At 47.0% G+C, this 17,069-nt stretch overlaps 1 protein-coding gene across 1 annotated transcript in view; it reads right to left on the reverse strand.

Moving 5' to 3' along the window:
- Nucleotides 1–17,069, reverse strand: part of AAR2 (AAR2 splicing factor) — a 107,487-nt gene that overhangs the window by 14,843 nt on the left and 75,575 nt on the right. Inside the window, exon 3 of the mRNA XM_069652314.1 lies at nt 6,434–6,663. Within this exon, the coding sequence (XP_069508415.1) occupies nt 6,434–6,663 (230 nt within the window). The remainder of the gene's footprint in view (nt 1–6,433; nt 6,664–17,069) is intronic.

Here is a 17,069-nt window from a genome sequence, read left to right on the forward strand (position 1 = left end):
CAATGCGAAAATCCCATAGGGATATATTCGCTGTCGAATATAAAAAGTAGTATCCACTGCCACCAGCCAAAACTCTATCAGGGGGGACAGAGACGTGCCCCCTCGACTAACAGACCCCGGGGCAATCGAATTGCCCCGACCAGTACGTCCACAATATGATGTTTTGTACTGGTTTCTGTTAATAATTTGGGACTAGTAAAGCCAATGGTGACTTTACATGCCCTAGGAGACAGTAGTCAGTCCCAGGGTATGGAGTCTATGGTGGGGTGTCACTATGACACCCCTGTGTCACTGCACGGAGGGTGCTGTGTAACACACATAGTAAAAACACATGAGACCCTATGGAGTAAAGGACCCCCATAGCCCATAAAACACATTAACAGTCAAAGGAACAACATAAATCATGTCCAAGAGTGGGAGAAAAAAAAAAAAGTCTCACTCTTGGCAGGAGAAAAAATAAAAACTCCAGAAATCCAGCAAAGCTGCTGGGGGGGACTCACTAGGTTAGGGAATTCAACCTAAAGAGAGAATTCTCCCTAACAAGCGGTACAAATATTTTGTTGCTGTCTTTCTGGCTGAAAGCAAAATCTCCATTAGGTCATCCGGCAGGTGCCAATCCTTGTACCTCAGCCTCTCAGAAACCATGCGTGAAGGCTGGGTGTCTGGACCTATGGATGCAGAACTCGACCCTGCTCTCGCAGAAGGTCTTCTCTTTTTGGAAGACCCATTGGAGGGCAGATGGACATGTCCAGAAGGTCCGGGTGCCACATCCTTCTGGTCCAATCAGGAGCAATTAAGATCATGGATTTCCCGAACTTTCTCAACCTCCTGATCAAGTGAGGAATGACGGGGACTAGAGAAAACAAGTACAGGAGTGGAAACGCCCATTCCACTACGAATGCGTATCCTACAGCTCCTCTTGGGGGAAATTCCCTGGAGCAGTACAGTTTGCACTTCCGGTTGAAACTGGTCGCAAACAGATCCACATGAGGGGTTCCCCCAAAGGCTGAAGATCTCATGAAGGACTTCCTGAGCTAGTTCCCATTCGTGGGAGACTGCTATGCCTGCTCCGAGAGTCCCCCACCGTATTGTCCTCCCCGGCTAGGTGAACTGCCAATAGAGAGATTCCTTCTTGAATTGCCAGTACCAAAGCTACATTGTCTCTCTGCACAGTGGTAGTGACCTGGTAGTGACACGTCGCCGCTTGTTGAGGTAGTACACGGCCACTGTGCTGTACTTCATTATCCGGGCATTCTTTCCCCATACAGAGGGCAGAAAAGCCTTCAGCGCAAGTCTGATTGCTCTCAGCTCCAAAAGATTGATGTGTAGTTTGGACTCCGATGGAGACCAATGACCGCTGATTGTCAGTTTGTTAGCGTGGGCTCCCCACCCAGTGAATGAGGCGTCCATCACTACTGTTATCTTAGGCCATGGTTGCCAAAAAGGTTCTCCCTTGTCCTTGCAGGCCCACCACAGGAGATCCTGTCCAACCTTGCTTGGAACCTGAAGTAAGTCTGACATGTTGCCCGAGAACTGAGACAATTGTGTCCCGAGAGTCCATTTAAGGGATCTCATTCTCAGGCAAGCCTCTGGCACCAGGAAAATGCAGGATGTCATAAGGCCAAGCAACCTCAAAAAGTTGAAGGCCAGGAGACGCTGAGCACTCTGACATTTGGTGATCATCTGCAGAATGTCTTGAGCCCTTGCATCGGGTGACAAGGTCTTTGCCAATGATGTAGCCAGTAAAGCCCTGATGAACTGGAGCTTTTGAGATTGTATCATGTTGGACTTGTAATTGAGGGAGAAGCCTATTCTGTATAAGGAGTGGCAGGTCACGCGGAGATGATCCAGGACTTGTACCGGAGAACGCTCACTGATCAGCCAATCATCCAGGTTGGGGTAGACGTGAATCCCCTCTCCTGAGACTCTCTGCCACCACTGCCATCAGGTTGGTGAATACCCTCGGGGCAGAGGTCAGCCCGAACGGCAGACTCGAAACTCATGAGAACCACCAACGAAGAACCTCATGTACTTTCTGCACTTGAGATAGATTGGCACATGAAAATGAGCATCCTGAAGGTCCATTCCTGGAGCTGGAGGGCCTGAAGGATCTGAGTAAGTGTGACCACCTTGATCTTGTCCTTCCCGAGGAACTTGTTCAAGTACGTCAAGTCTAAGAGGGGTCGGCGACAAAGACATTTTCTGATATTTCTCCAAGAAACTGAAGCGCGCCGCAGTTCACGAAGTGTAAGCTTACTCGGAAAAACGGAACTGAAGCCAAAGGCTGCTGCTCGTGCTATATATGCCTTTGATGACATCATCCTCAAGACGGAGGCCCTCGAAGGACATCGAGTCGACTGCATCGATGCACAGCACACACTGGAGAAACTTTATCAAAACTGCTGAAGCTGGATATTCGAGATATCAAAGAGGAGGCATACATGGGAGGACGCAAACCATTTGCAAGTCTGAATTAGACCAAATGGGAGTTCAAGAGAACTACTTACTCAAGCAGACTAATGTGGGACAAGAAAGCATGTAGACAGGAAGTTCGTATCTGTATGCGGAGAATGAAGGAAGAAGAGCCATGGCAGCAGAATCACGAATTGTGCCCCATGGCATCTCTGAATGGATGACCACTCACTATTTTAGCCCACATTTGTTGTTTGTTGGTAAATAAGGTGACTGCCAATATCTTGGATTTTAGATCTGCTACATAATATACCAAGATTGTTTTTTGTTTCTTTCTAGGACTCCATAGTTTAAACCTGCTTTAGTAAACCAGTGTTTGTGGCAATACACACTTTTTGGTTATCTGCATGTCACTGTAGTGTCATCTGAACAAATTCAACCTTCTATCAGAGGCATGTTGCTGAAAAGTCAACTTGTATTTCCAAAAATGGATATAGGGAGTAGTGAACATGAAATATTCACAGATGCTGGGGTCTGTCCGACGCAAAAAAAAACAATTGCCATCAGCATGCTCCAATGTCGGACGATACAACTAAAAACAGTGCCTGCCAACCACATTCCACTGCCTGGTAGTACTTATCGATTTTTGGAATGTAAGAAATGTTTATTTTCGATGACTGCATACACTCACTGTTGATGCAAGACTGCATTTCACGCTTGAGCTTTCATTGCCATAAACATGTACTTCTTGGAGCAAACATGGGCCATGCTTATTTAAAGCATACCCTTTGCACTTCTCGCAGCGAAGATTTGTTTAGTTATATATTAAGTGCACAATAATTAAACTGCTGCAATGCATGTGTGGCTACGTTTGCTTGATGGCTTGCAGTGCAGAGGTATTTACACCAGATTTTAGTTGACTATATTTTCTAGTGCAAGCAAGTATAGCTCGGTCTCTTATTTAGTAATTGAATATTGTAGATGCAATAAAGAAAAGGGTGGTAAGAATTTGGAGCCATGAACATCCACCAAAAGCTGGAGCCATGAACATCCACCAAAAGCATCATTCGATGTTTTCCACACTGAGGCAACGGCAAGTCTTGCCTCTTACCTACTTTCAATTTTTTGCAGTCCGCGAAATATGCTATTTACCGAATATGGATCACATTTACTAATTGATTTGATCAAAGTATTCCTTCAGCTTTAACAAAAGGCCAAACAATGGAACAGATGCGACTAAATGGGTGGTTGTCAGAGCTGTGAGAGTGCAAGTACACAAATGAACGGGATATAAAAATGTCTATGGCTAATCATACAAACACCATCAAACTCGTAACATGTGTGCCTTGAATAATAATTGGTAGACTGAGATTAAAACATGAATACTTCGGTGTGCGGCTGGCTGGGCATCAGAGAATTACGTCCCTTGGCACAAACATGGCACAGGCTGTCAACCATTAAATTACGCTGCACTTCGAGTCTCTGCAGCAACACTTACATCTATTATTGATGCAGAGGGATCGGAGACCCCGATTCTGAAACTTCAGGGGCATCAATCTTGTAGTCCACTGGCCCCAGAGCACAAGACCATTTACAGAAAAAACTGATGCCCCTGTCGAGGTGGCACGCTCTTGGGGCTGGATTTGTGCAGTTCTCTGAGCCCCTTAAGGTATCTGCTGTCAACCATTAGCGGGTGGGCGTGCCATCAGTGGTCCCCCACTCCCAAACCCTTCCTACGTGGATCTGCTTTTTACTAGGAGAGACAGAGGTGCTGGTTCTGCTCTCATCATCTTAGCTGGTGGTCTCTGTGGCAGTCAGCCATCAGCTCAGAAGAGTCTATTGTTGCTGTAGCCATAAAGCTCTGTGCCCAAAAGTACTTTGGACGTCCCCACTGTTGCCATATTCTGACTTGCAGTGAAGCCGGTGGATGGCTTTCCTCATTGTCAGTACATTTTCCTGGACTATAATCCCGTAGAAAGGCCAAATGAGTAGAATCTGACTTTTCTGCAAAGTACATATTCCGCATTAGCACCCTGGCAGGGAGAGCCAGCCCATCCGGCCAATCAGGTGGCTAGGTACGTGGGTTTGAACCGCTAGTGAAAGCCTGTGTTCCATCCCACCTGACGGCCAGCTCCCCCTGCCACCAACCCCACGTTCGTCCCCCAATAGTAATTCCTCTCCCCCACTAACATTGTTTCGGTTGCTGTAGCACTTGCTTCCGCAACCGCACCTTGCACTCTTCTCCTGACGGCCATTATGGAAAGGGAAAAGGGGCTCTGTAACAGAGCCCCGCCTTCCCTGTCCATGGCAGCCATCTTTAGACAGTATTTTCAGTCATTTAACAGGACATGCAAGGCGTCCCATTTAGTGACTGAAACTACATTTTTTAAGCACCCGGGGTTACTGCTTTGGTAGCCCGGGGTGCTAACCCGGAGCCCTCGTTAATGCCCAGAGCGAAGGCTTAACAACACATTCAAACTGATCATACAAGTGATCTCCCAGCACAATATCTTCTGATTTGATTCCGTTTAACATAAGTCAGTACCATGCTTGAAACTCATAATGTTTGTGGGATAAAGCAGTTCAGAAACACAAACACGGACCAGTGTTACTAGGACTGACAGTAAGGAACAGCGTACGTTGTATTTGGCAAATTTAACACTGTGTTGCCCACGAACAGGCAAAAAAGTGTTACATTTGAAGTTTCATTGAATTAGGAGAACATCTGGACGTTCCTAATATCTACTGGTCTCTAACATTTTGACTCATTTTTAGATATGGCAGCAGGAAAACATTCAGATTTAAAAAGCATAAGCCTGCTGACTGACCTTGTTAAACAACGCGGTTCAGAGAGTAGGAAACCTAGTGAGAGGGAGATCCAGACCTTCCTTGATTTTCAATAGACAGAGTATTGGCTGTACTGGGTTTCATTGAAAGATCCACACCTCATCTTGCAAAAAAGATGACAAATTAAATGAGGCAGTAGCCCAAATGGAGTCCAGAACCTCCACCCTGGACCAGAGAACCACTGAGTGCATTGCTGGTCAAACACAAACAATTTATCAGTGAAACATATGTAAAGAAATGAAAGCTGTAGCCCGGGGGATATAGCACCACAGAAAGAAGTCACAAATCTATGCAGAATGTGCTGATGGTGAAACAAATCAATCATTGGCCTTGCATCTGAAGTAGAACCCGATCACCTGTGTGTCCAATCTGCTCCCAAAGGGGCTTGACTTGTAAACAGATAATCCCATTTACATGGGTGCGTATTATAGGATCAAAACGCAGACATCTGGCAAGTTTCAGACATCGGGAGTGGGTTTAATATTCATTACTGATTTATCAGATGCTAAAGATGTGGGGAGGATTTTTAAAGCAGCAAACTCAAAAAGGAATCCGAAATACCAGCAGCATAAGATTCTCCTCTTCCCAGAACCAGCAACAGTAAAGAAAAAAAATAAAATAAATGTGAACACTTCAAAAAAGACTTTCCTAGCACAAGCTGTAACAGCAGGAATGATTAGTCCTGCCAAGCTAGGGGTCAGGAGCAAAGACAACAACCTCTTCTGGGACATGGTTTATTATTGCATATGTAAAATGTCTGTCTGTAATGCAAGATCATTGACAAGGCTTTGAAAAGAAGCAGTAGTACCAACATATATTGCTCAAACAATTAAGTGCCAATGGAAATGTATTATTAGTATGGTCTTGATATACGGGATAAAGCACTGAATGCCGTGCAGTAAGTTATTAGGATATTGAGAGTAACACCAAATAGGGGATCAATAATGAAAGTGGAGCTCTATTACAAGTCAGTTTTAATATCAGGACATTATTTTCAGACTTGAATTCGGACATCGCAAGCTACTATGTACTGTACCATGTATTGTACAGGGATTTGTCCAATGAGCACATCACAGTTCCATCTCTATGTGCATCGATTAAATTAATATGCTTCACACCCCTTCCTAATAGTCAAAGAGCCTTTTTTCTATCCTTTGTCCAGGTACAGACTCACCTGTAACGTGCTTGTCAAAAAGTTGTCTTGGGAGACTATGTCCACAAAGAAGTCGGATGGAATTTCACCCAGTTGGTGGTACAAGATTGAAATGAGGCTGTTGTAAAGGCTCTCGTGAGTCTTAACAGCATCTTCTGACCGACACAAGAGTGTCAGCAGTTGCTTCCAATGCTCAAAGGCCTCATATACATTCCCAATCAAAAAGCAGACGAAGGCGAACTGTAACTCAGCTGCAGGAGACACAGGGAAAAAAATGCAGTCCATTAATGCATGCACCTGAACCAAAGCAGTATTACATTCGCAACTGAAAATAGATAAGTGCATTTAAAAATGTTTTACCCTGATATAACAGATTACTTTAAAAGGAAATGTTTACTATTCCGTATTTAGTTCCAATATTAGATCATTGTATAAAGTCCTTTACTTATCAGTGCATAAGGGTTGCATATTGCTGATGCTTGCGAGCGTCGGCGCGTTATAAATAAAATAAATAAATAAATAAATAAATATTCAACCTTGTGAAAAGTTTGAGAAAAGAAATACATTTTCAACATTAGACTTAATGTGGTATCAGATATCAGACACCGCGCACAAGGAATCCCATCAGCCAGACATCTAACATCGTTCTTACTGTCTCCATTTGCTAGGTTTTAAGCAGATGCCTGAACTGCAGTTGCCTACCCACAGTGGGGCCCCATTACTGTGCTCCCTGGGCTGTGTGTCCTGGTGTGCACACAGAGTGATCAGTGTGTTGTGACATTAAGTATTCCGGAATACAGTGAACATGTTGCAAAGTTGGAAAAATCATGGTGAAAATACCTCTGCAGTGAAAATGTCTGCAGGCAAAATGCAGTATAAAAAAAATGCAGATGAAAGTAGCCAAAGATTCAGTGCCGTTAGGGTAAGCATTAGGGATAAGGACAGTGTGGAGGACTTGCAATTGCTTGGCTTAGCTTTGGGATAGGGTTTTGGCTAATGCTAGAGGTTAGGGTCAGAGTAAAGATTATGGTTATAATAAAGGTAAGGTTTAGGGTCAGTGTGGTTCTGGAGGGATGGTGATGGTGGGGCTCGATTATGGTAGAGGAAGGGTCAGGGTAAGTATTAAGGTATGAATTACGTTAAGGATAGGAGTAACAGAGTAAGGGGTTTGTTTTAGAGTTAAAGGGGTAGCATAAGGGTTTAGGATAAATTCAAGGGCTTAGGTAGAGTAATGATTCGAGTAAGTATTCAGATTATTGTAAAACTAAGTTCAGCATTAGAGCAAAGATTTCGATTATGTTAGGGGCGATGGAATTTGTGGAGGGCTAGAAATGATGTTCCAGATAGGTTCACCGTTCATTTTCTACTTTTTTGGGCGTTTTGTATTGCATCACATGCTAATAAAATGCTTTGGGGCACTGCAGTGTTAGGGTTAAGGAAAGACTAAGTGTTGGGGTAGAATATGGGGTGTATTTAAGTGTAAACTAAGATTTAGGGTGATTGTTTTGATTACCTGGCTTTATTTGGAGTCATTGTTAGGGTTACAGCCCTATACCTGTGTTTAGAAATAGCTTTTTGGAACCCTTATCACTGGTAACATTTTCACAGTTTACATTTCTTGCACAGAAGGACTACATTTTGAAAAATATGTTTTTCTTAATACTTTTTCAAATTACTAAATTTTTCTGGTGACCTTTTCGCCCCACGAATGCCTATACTCTTTGGGTGCTGCTGTTTATGGACTCATTGTATCACCTGTTCAAAGCATTTCTGAAAGGATTCATGGTCAAGGAGATTTTATAAAAGGCAAAAGGACAACCAACCCCACCCCCCCTATTTTGCCACAGGGGTGCATAGGATAATGGATGTGTACACTGGTGAAATCCTCTGTACACTTATTGATTCAATGTATTCTAGTTTGTATAGTCTACTGCACACTTTCCTGCGCTCCTACGTACATTAAAGTTATTATATACACCAACTCTCATAAACCTCAATTTTCGTGGCGGCCGTCCCATGCTATTCAGTCATATCCCACATCCACTAGGCTGCATAAGAGCAACAAAGCTATAACTTCGTTTAACTCTTGAGCGTTCCTCGAAGGGACTCTTCCTGATCTACAAGCTATCCAGACTCAATCCATACTACACATATGTCTGTTTGAAAATGCGTTGCCTTTTTTGAAAGTGAACAAATTAACTCCTTCAAGAAAATGACGCAACCCTAATTGCAAACATCATTTGATTTCCAGATCTTCTCTGCCATTTAGTACTCCTTGAGTGCTCTCCAGTCCCCCGAGCGTCTATCAGAAAAATCTTGCATTCATTTAATTAAGTCACGACCCTATGGATAGTTGCTATGCCACAGGTATACAAGTTGGCGTGTCTGCTTTCATCCCACTTACTAAAACAGGACTAAATTCCTCTTTAGCCACTGGTATACTAACGAAAAAAAAACATGCTACTGTACTTCAGAGGGACACAAGGACATAGTTCTTTTTTTTAAAGAAATACAATGATCACCTTAAACAGCCCTTCTATAGACATCCCTGATGGTCCAAAACAAAGAACTTAACGTGAGTTAAAAGTCATAGCTGATGCAGCTGAGCAAAAAGCTGCCCATCGGTTTGCCATGAGAAGTTGGGGAAAGAGGGCAGCCAATCTCCTTTTCATTCAACAAAACATGCCCAGACCACAACGTACACGGGTACAGTGTTCTCAGGCCCATAAGCCTTCATGCCTGTATCATGTCGGTCGTGGGCCTTGATGGACTAAAGGACAGCAAACTCGCCCGGCAGGAAGCAAGCTGCCCATAGTGCCCTACTTTTAATGTTTCTTCAGCCATTTAACAAAGGCACCATTAAAAGGAGTACAACATGTCTTCATGGTGGCTGAGCAAGTTTATCAACCAGAGTAAAAAATGAAGGCTAGAATCTGTGATGTAAAGCTTGATCTTGGAAAACTACATTTCGAATACCCATGTATTAAGATTTACTATTGATAATAGCAGGATATCTTTTTTACTCCTCCCACTCAAACACAAGCACCTAATGAGGGTATCAAACATTCTCTCTCAAGATCAAGCTTTAACACCCCCCAATGCTTCCCTTTAATTGACTTTGACGTTTTAGGCTGTTCAATGAACTGGTTCAGTCCATTTAAAATATAAACATCTCTTTAATAAGAATGTGCTAGACAGAATAGACACTCAAAACCTCGACCACACGATCAAACAGAGCATGTTTGGCATAGGGGAACCGATTGTGTCCTAAATGTCAACAAAAGTCAAAATTGAAAGCGTTCTTCGGTCCTTTGGGATTCCAAAACGAGTCCCTCTGGAGACTCTCAAGCACCTTGAACACAGGATCTCCAGCAGGTTGCCATGGTGGACACCCTAGCTGCAGCACCCGGCTGGTGCCTAGCTGCTGCGCCAGTCTCTTGGCACATAAAATTACACTGGGGGAAGCCAAACACAAAGGAACAGACTATGCGACTCTTTCCCTCTTCCTTCACCTTTCCCCATTCTCAAGCAGCACTCCAGCATCGCACCTCCTCTCAAGGCCACCTTAAAGTTAAATATGCAATGCCTTACCTGCTCACCAAGGCTGAAAAAAGTTACCCGAATTCTGATGAGGCCAAATTCATTTTCAAGTGGCACACATACGACGGACATTCCCCATGTATGCTCAAACCCTATGTCAGCTTGTATGGCAGGTCAAATACCATTCCTTTCCAGGACTATGGAAGATTATTCTGGATACTCCCCACCCAAGGCTCCTTCACTGCTGCTCCAAAAAGGAAGACAAATATTTAAAAACATACACCCTAATCATGCAGACACTTAAGGGGTAGTTCGCTCAAAAATGTTATTGTTCAAAAAGCTTGCACATGATATATATATATCATACATTACTCACCGTAATCATATATTTCTGATGCCTGTATCTGCTTAGTTTCACATGCTGTGCATAGGCCGACATCTAGTGGAAGCTGCGGAGTATTACAGTTTGTTTTTCGAAACTCAAAAATGGGTGTCGACCTAGGGCGTGCCAGTAATACTATCCCTAGTGCGACGTCCACTGTACCCATGATCCCTCACGCGTTTAGGACCCTCAGATTGTATTTTTTCTGACATGAGGTAGCATGAGGAGTAGCGCGAGTACACATTATCCAAGCAGATAAATAGATAGATAAGACTACAAGCATCCATGCGCCTTCTCTCAGAGGGGAAGAAGGGTGGGCGCATGTGAATCCAAGCAGATACAAGCATCAGAAATAAGATTACGGTGAGTTATGTATCCCTTCTGAGGCTTGTGGAATCTGCTTAGATCATATGCTGTGCATAGATTAGCGAGCATTGTTAGCAGAAGGAGGTGGGATGTGAGATGGGTCATGAGCGAACAGGTGTCTTAGAACCGCTTGTCCCACTTGAGTATCTGTCTTGGAATGAGTGTCAATGCAGTAGTGCTGAGTAAACGTGCGAATAGAGCTCTGTGTAGCTGCTTTGCAAATGGTGTCAAGGGGTACATTTGCAATGAAAGCCTGAGTGGCCCCCAGTGCCTCTTGTAGAGTGGGCTCTTGGCATAAAAGGAACAAGTTACTTACCTGTAACTGTTGTTCTCCAGCATGGGTCTGGCATGGATTCACATGCTAATGAATATTCCCAGTCGTCAGGCCGGGAATCCTCAGTATAGTAAAAAATCATTATCCGTTTCGTTTCTGATCTGACTTTCTTAGTAGTAACCAATCACTGGTCTCTGGGTCATACTGCCACCAGCAAATGACTGCCCTCTCCCTAAGCCCCGCCTCTGGCAGCCATCCTCAGATTTGGTAGCACGTTAAGTGGCAATATGACCAAGTGAAGAGCCGCAGAGGGGTAGGCGGGAGGGTTCGCATGTGAATCCATGCCAGACCCATGCTGGAGAACAACAGTTACAGGTAAGTAACTTGTTCCTTCTCCAGCATGGGGTCTGGCATGGATTCACATGCTCATGAATATAAGAATACATAGCAGTACACGGATGCACAACCACAGGAGGTGGCAACAGGCTCAACATTAAGCAATACCAAAACACTCAACATTAAGCATCTCTTACCTCCTCAACAGGCTCACCTTAAGCGAACAGGTTGCGCAGCACTGCTTGGCCGACCCTGGACTCCTCCCTGGAGTCCCGATCGACGCAGTAGAATCTCGTGAAGGTGTGCGTCGACCTCCACGTCGCAGCCCTGCAGATGTCCAGCAGGGGCACACCAGAAACCAACGCCCTGGTAGCAGCGATCGCTCTGGTCGAGTGGGCTCTCGGACGGCCGGGCAGCGGTCGGTTTGCCAACCGGTGACAGTGCATGATGCAGCCGGAGAGCCATCTGGAAATGGAAGCCTTCGAGAGAGCCTTCCGTTGATTCACAGGTCCAAAGTTTACAAACAGCTGTGATGTCTTCCGAAAACTTTGTGCGGTCCACTTACAACTTCAGCGCTCTAGCTACATCCAGCGAGTGCAGAGTCCTCTCAGCCGGCGACGAAGGCGACGGGAAGAAAACTGGCAACACCAAGGGTTCGTTGAGGTGGAAGTCTGATGGCACCTTGGGCATGAAGGAGGGGTGCGTCCTCAGCACCACCGTTGTGTCGTGAAAAGTCAAGTATGGTGGCTTGCAAGATACGGCCTGGATCTCTCCCACTCGTCGTGCGGAGGGGATGGCCACGAGAAAAGCGGTCTTCCACGACAGAAACTTCAACGGTGCCGAATGCATAGGCTCAAATGGGGCCCCCCCAATAAGCCTGGTCAGCACCACATTGAGCTCCCACGCCGGGGCAGAGGCCTTCAGCGGCGGGAATGATTGGAACAATCCTTTCATAAATTCCTTCACCAGCCGATGAGACCACAAGGACGCCCGTCCCGTAGTTCTGGTGTACCGTGAGATGGCGGCCAGATGTATCTTGATGGAAGCGTGAGCTAGTCCAGCCTTGGCCAATGACAGCAGGTACGGGCAATACTTGAGGGGCCGTAAACCGCAGAGGGTTAATCTTCTGTGCACGGCACCAAACAGAGAGCCTCTTCCATTTATGTCCGTAGCACGAGAGTTGAGGACGCCCTGGCCTTTGCAAGAACCTCTCTGCAGTCGGCTGGGATGTCGTACCCTCCAAACTCTAGTGCTGCAGGAGCCAGGCCTGCAAGTTCAGCGACTGTTGTGATGAAGAATGGCGCCTCCTACTCTGGAGAGAAGATCCGCGTCCGTCGGCAGCTTGACTGGTGTGGACGCTGACAAGTCCAGAAGGTGCGGGAACCAGATCTGTCTCGGCCACGCCGGTGGGACGAGGATCATCCTGCACCGGGACCTCTTGAGCTGGTTGATGAACCGGAGCAGCAACGGCAACGGAGGGAAGGCATAAAGAAATAGGCCGTCCCAGGAGAACAAGAAAGCATCGCCCATGCTCCTCGGCTGGGGGAACCTGCTGGCAAACCTCCGGCACTTGGAGTTTTTGCCGTCGCGAAGAGATCAATCTGGGGTTCGCCCCATCGTCGGAAGAGTCGATCCACTTCATCCTGGCGTAGTTCCCACTCGTGGCACGAGCGCAGCTCTCTGCTGAGTGAGTCAGCGATGGTGTTTTTTATTCCTGCCAGATGAAAAGGCACCAGAAACATCCCTTGGGCGACGGCCCAATGCCACAGATCCTGGGCTTCCTTGGACAGGGCAGGGCATCTGGTTCTGCCCTGCTTCCGGATGTAGAACATTTTGGTGGTGTTGTCGGTGAAGATCCTCACCAGCTTGCCCTTGAGGGACGGAAAAAAAGACCTGAGGGCCCAGAACACTGCGCGGAGCTCCAAGATGTTGATGTGGAGTGACTTCTCCTCCGGGAGCCAAAGGCCTCTCACGTGAGGATCTCCGGAGTGCGCTCCCCAACCTTCCAGGGAGGCATCCGTCGTCACCGTCACCTGGTGAGCTGGGGTCTGAAAGTCCATGCCCGCCGACAGATGAGAGCGGGTACCGCACCATCGGATCGCCTGACGGAACGTCTCGTTGAGTGGGATCCTGTCCTCGAAGTTGCCCGTCGACTGGACCCAGCGGCCGTCGAGGAACTCTTGTAAAGGGCGCATCCGAAGCTTACAAAGGCACACCAGATAAATGCAGGAGGACATCATCCCGAGGAATGACTTCATAGATCTTACCCTGGCCATGTCCGATCTTACCCTGGCCATGTCCGTGGCCAGCAGACGCTGCACCTTGCCCAGGATGGTCCTGGTCCTTCGACGGCAAGGCCAGCCACGCCACTGTGTCGAGATTGGCTCCCAGAACCAGGGCGACTTGCGACGGGACCAGGTGGGATTTTGGAAAGTTGATGGAGAACCCCAGGTCCGTGAGCAGCTGGACGGTCTTCGCAGTGTGCTCCACGGCGAGCTCCCTTGTCCTTCCCGGATGAGCCAGTCGTCCAGGTAGGAGTTGGCAAGACGGAGGTGGCTATCCTTCATGGTCCGCTCCGACATGTTCCCACAAAACGCAGTGTCCTTCTCCACGTGCGTCTTGTCCTCATGGAGACAGTAGAGGCATAACGAATGCTCGTCCTCCTTGAACACATTCTGGAGCTGGCATCCAGGGCAGGTCCTGAACAGCTTCCCGGGCGTCAAGTTTCCTTTCTCCTGGGCCATGTCCGGGGTAGGCCTCAGATCTTCTGAAACCCACCAAAAGCGTAACTCGACGAAATCTTCACCCTTGAGGGGCGTAGAAAACTCTGAAACTGGTCCCCGTTGATCGGATGTAGAAACAGTGGAGCTTGAGGCTCAATTTAACCGAAAAATGAGAAAAATCTCCTGAAAAAGCGCGAAAACGCAGCAAAGGCTCGAGAGCTACAGCACGAGGACTCCCAACACTTCAACGTACGGTAAAAATCTGAGGATGGCTGCCAGAGGCGGGGCGTAGGGAGAGGGCAGTCATTGGCTGAGGGCAGTATGACCCAGAGACCAGTGATTGGTTACTACTAAGAAAGAAAGATCAGAAACGAAAGTGATACTGATTTTTTCTATACCGAGGATTCCCGGCCTGACGACGGGGAATATTCATGAGCATGTGAATCCATGCCAGACCCCATGCTGGAGAAGGCAAGAGTTTTTTCAGAAAGGGAGTAGCACATCTGGATACATTTGACTATCCACTTCGAGATGGCACCTTTAGAGACACAATCTCCTTCTCTGCCTGTAGCTACGGAGACAAACAGTTGGTCTGTCTTTCTTAGCGGTCTGTTCTGCTCTACATAGTAGAGGACCGCTCTTCGCGCATCTAGTGTGTGTAGTTGTCACCTCAGCAGAGCTTTTGAGTTCCTGGAAGAAGGCCAGCAGCTCAATGGACTTGTTAACGTGGAATTTAGAAATGAACTTAGGTGAGAACCTAGGGTGAGTACGTAGAACCAGTTTATCCGTATGAACAGTAAAGAAAGGTTCCTGCACTGACAGAGCCTGAATTTCACCGACCCTTCTTGTGGATGTAATGGCTACTAAGAAGGCAGTTTTATAGGTCAGGTGTTTGAGACGAGCTTTATGCATGGGTTTAAAGGGGGTGCCCATGAGTTTAGCAAGCACCACATTAAGGTCCCATCCTGGTGGTGGGTTCGAAATTGGAGGGTGGAGTCTCTTTACCCGTTCCATAAAGGCTTTAACCACTGGTACTTTCCACCACGACACCTTGTTATGGGAGGTGGTGTAGGCTGATGGCGCCGCTAGGTGTACCTTGAGTGAATTAAATACCAACCCTGCGCCCAGCAGGTGGAGCATGTAGGTGACAATATTAGAAGGAGTACAATCAACCAGGTTGATTTGTTTATTCTGGCACCAAATAACGAATCTCTTCCATTTATCAAAGTAACAGTGTCGTGTTAGGTTTCCTAGATTCTTTTAGGATATCCATGCATCTCTGTGGTAGGTTGAGATGTCCAAACTCTGACTTCAAAAACCATGCTGCCAAGTTCATGGAGCTGGGTTGAGGATGCACGGTTTGTCCTTGGTGCTGGGATAATAGGTTGTGCCAGCACGGGAGTCTGATGGGTTCGCACACTGCCAGTCTGCGCAGGTGTGGGAACCATGGTTGCCTCGCCCACATGGGAGCAACTAGGATGAGCATCATCGATTCCCTGTACATCTTGTTGACCACCTTCCTCATGAGAGGCGTTGGTGGAAAAGCGTAGGCAAATATCCCTGACCAGTTCATCCACAGGGCGTTCCCCTTGGAGCCTGGTTCAGGGAACCTGGATGCGAATCCTGGGCATTGTCCGTTTTTGCTTGTGGCGAATAAGTCTATAGTGGGGAGACCACACTGTGAGAAGAGGTCTTCTCCAACTTCTCTGTGTAGAGGCCATTCGTGTACTTCTGGGAGGGGATCTCTGCTCAAAGCGTCCGCTAGTGAATTGAGATCCCCTGGAACATGTTGAGATGGAAGGTAAATGTTCCGTCTGAGTGCCCATGTCCAAATTTTCTGGGCAAGCTTGGACAGATTTGGCGAACAAGTGCCCCCTTGTTTGTTTATGTAAAACATTGCCGTCCTGCTGTCTGTTAAAATCTGCACTGACAGGTTCAACAGGTGAGGTTCAAACGCTGGAAGCGCTCTGAAGACTGCCAGAAGCTCTAGCAGATTGATGTGATTCTTGGCCACTGTGCGAGACCAGAGACCCTGAGTTGTGTGGTGGAGGAGGTGTGCTCCGGGCTGTACCTCTGGATCGTAAAAGGGTTTCCCCTTTGACAGGTTCTCTCTTGTCCACCAGCAAAGACCACTAGATCGTCCCACTGACCACTTGCCTGAGACCACTGTTTCGCCAACCATTCCTGCATGGGTCGTAGGCGTGCACGGGGAACCAGGTAAATACATGCCGCCATCATGCCTAGCAAACACATCGCTTTGTGCACCCGTATCTGGCGACCGGGCTGATATTGAGGAATTTGCAGTAGTAGATTCCGAATTCTTTCCTCTGATGGAAAGGCCAACCCCTCTTGAGTGTTTAGGACAGCTCCTAGGAACTGTTTGGATGTGCTTGGCACCAGACTTGATTTTTTCTCGTTGATTGAGAAACCCTATTCGAAGAGGAGGCCGATCTGGGATTGCCTCCCTGTGCAGGTGCGCCGCCACCACTGCCGCCAGTACCTTGGTGAATACCCTTAGAGCCGAGGCTATACCGGAGGGCAGCACCTTGAACTGGTAGTGCTGACTGTCCACCTTGAAGCGCAAAAATCTTCTGTGTGCTGGGAACATGGAAACATCCAAATAGGCATCTTTCATGTCCAAAGTTGCCATGTGGGGGGGGGGGGGGGGGGGAGGGAAGATTACCTCTTGGAGAGTAGTCATGCGAAATTTTTGGGGCTTGACATACTTGTTTGCAGGGCGTAAGTCTAATACTGGGCGCATTGTCAGATCTTTTTTTGGCACAAGGAAGTAAGTTGAATAAATACCCTTGTTTACCTGGTTGCCCGGGACGAGTTCTATCGTGTCCTTTGCGAGAAGATTGACGATTTCCTCGAGCAGTATCTTTTGATGGTCCAGGGAGTGTATTTTTTGTCTTGGTGGGCGATTGCGGGGGCACTCCAGCAGTTCAATGCAGTATCCTGCGGACACTGTGGACAGCACCCATCTGCCCGAGGTGATCCCTTCCCATGCCTGGGTGAAGTTGGAAATGTGCCCCC

This window comes from Ambystoma mexicanum, chromosome 3p (genome assembly GCF_040938575.1).
Source record: "Ambystoma mexicanum isolate Mex_15411 chromosome 3p, UKY_AmexF1_1, whole genome shotgun sequence".
In the NCBI taxonomy this organism is placed as follows: Eukaryota; Metazoa; Chordata; class Amphibia; order Caudata; family Ambystomatidae; genus Ambystoma; species Ambystoma mexicanum.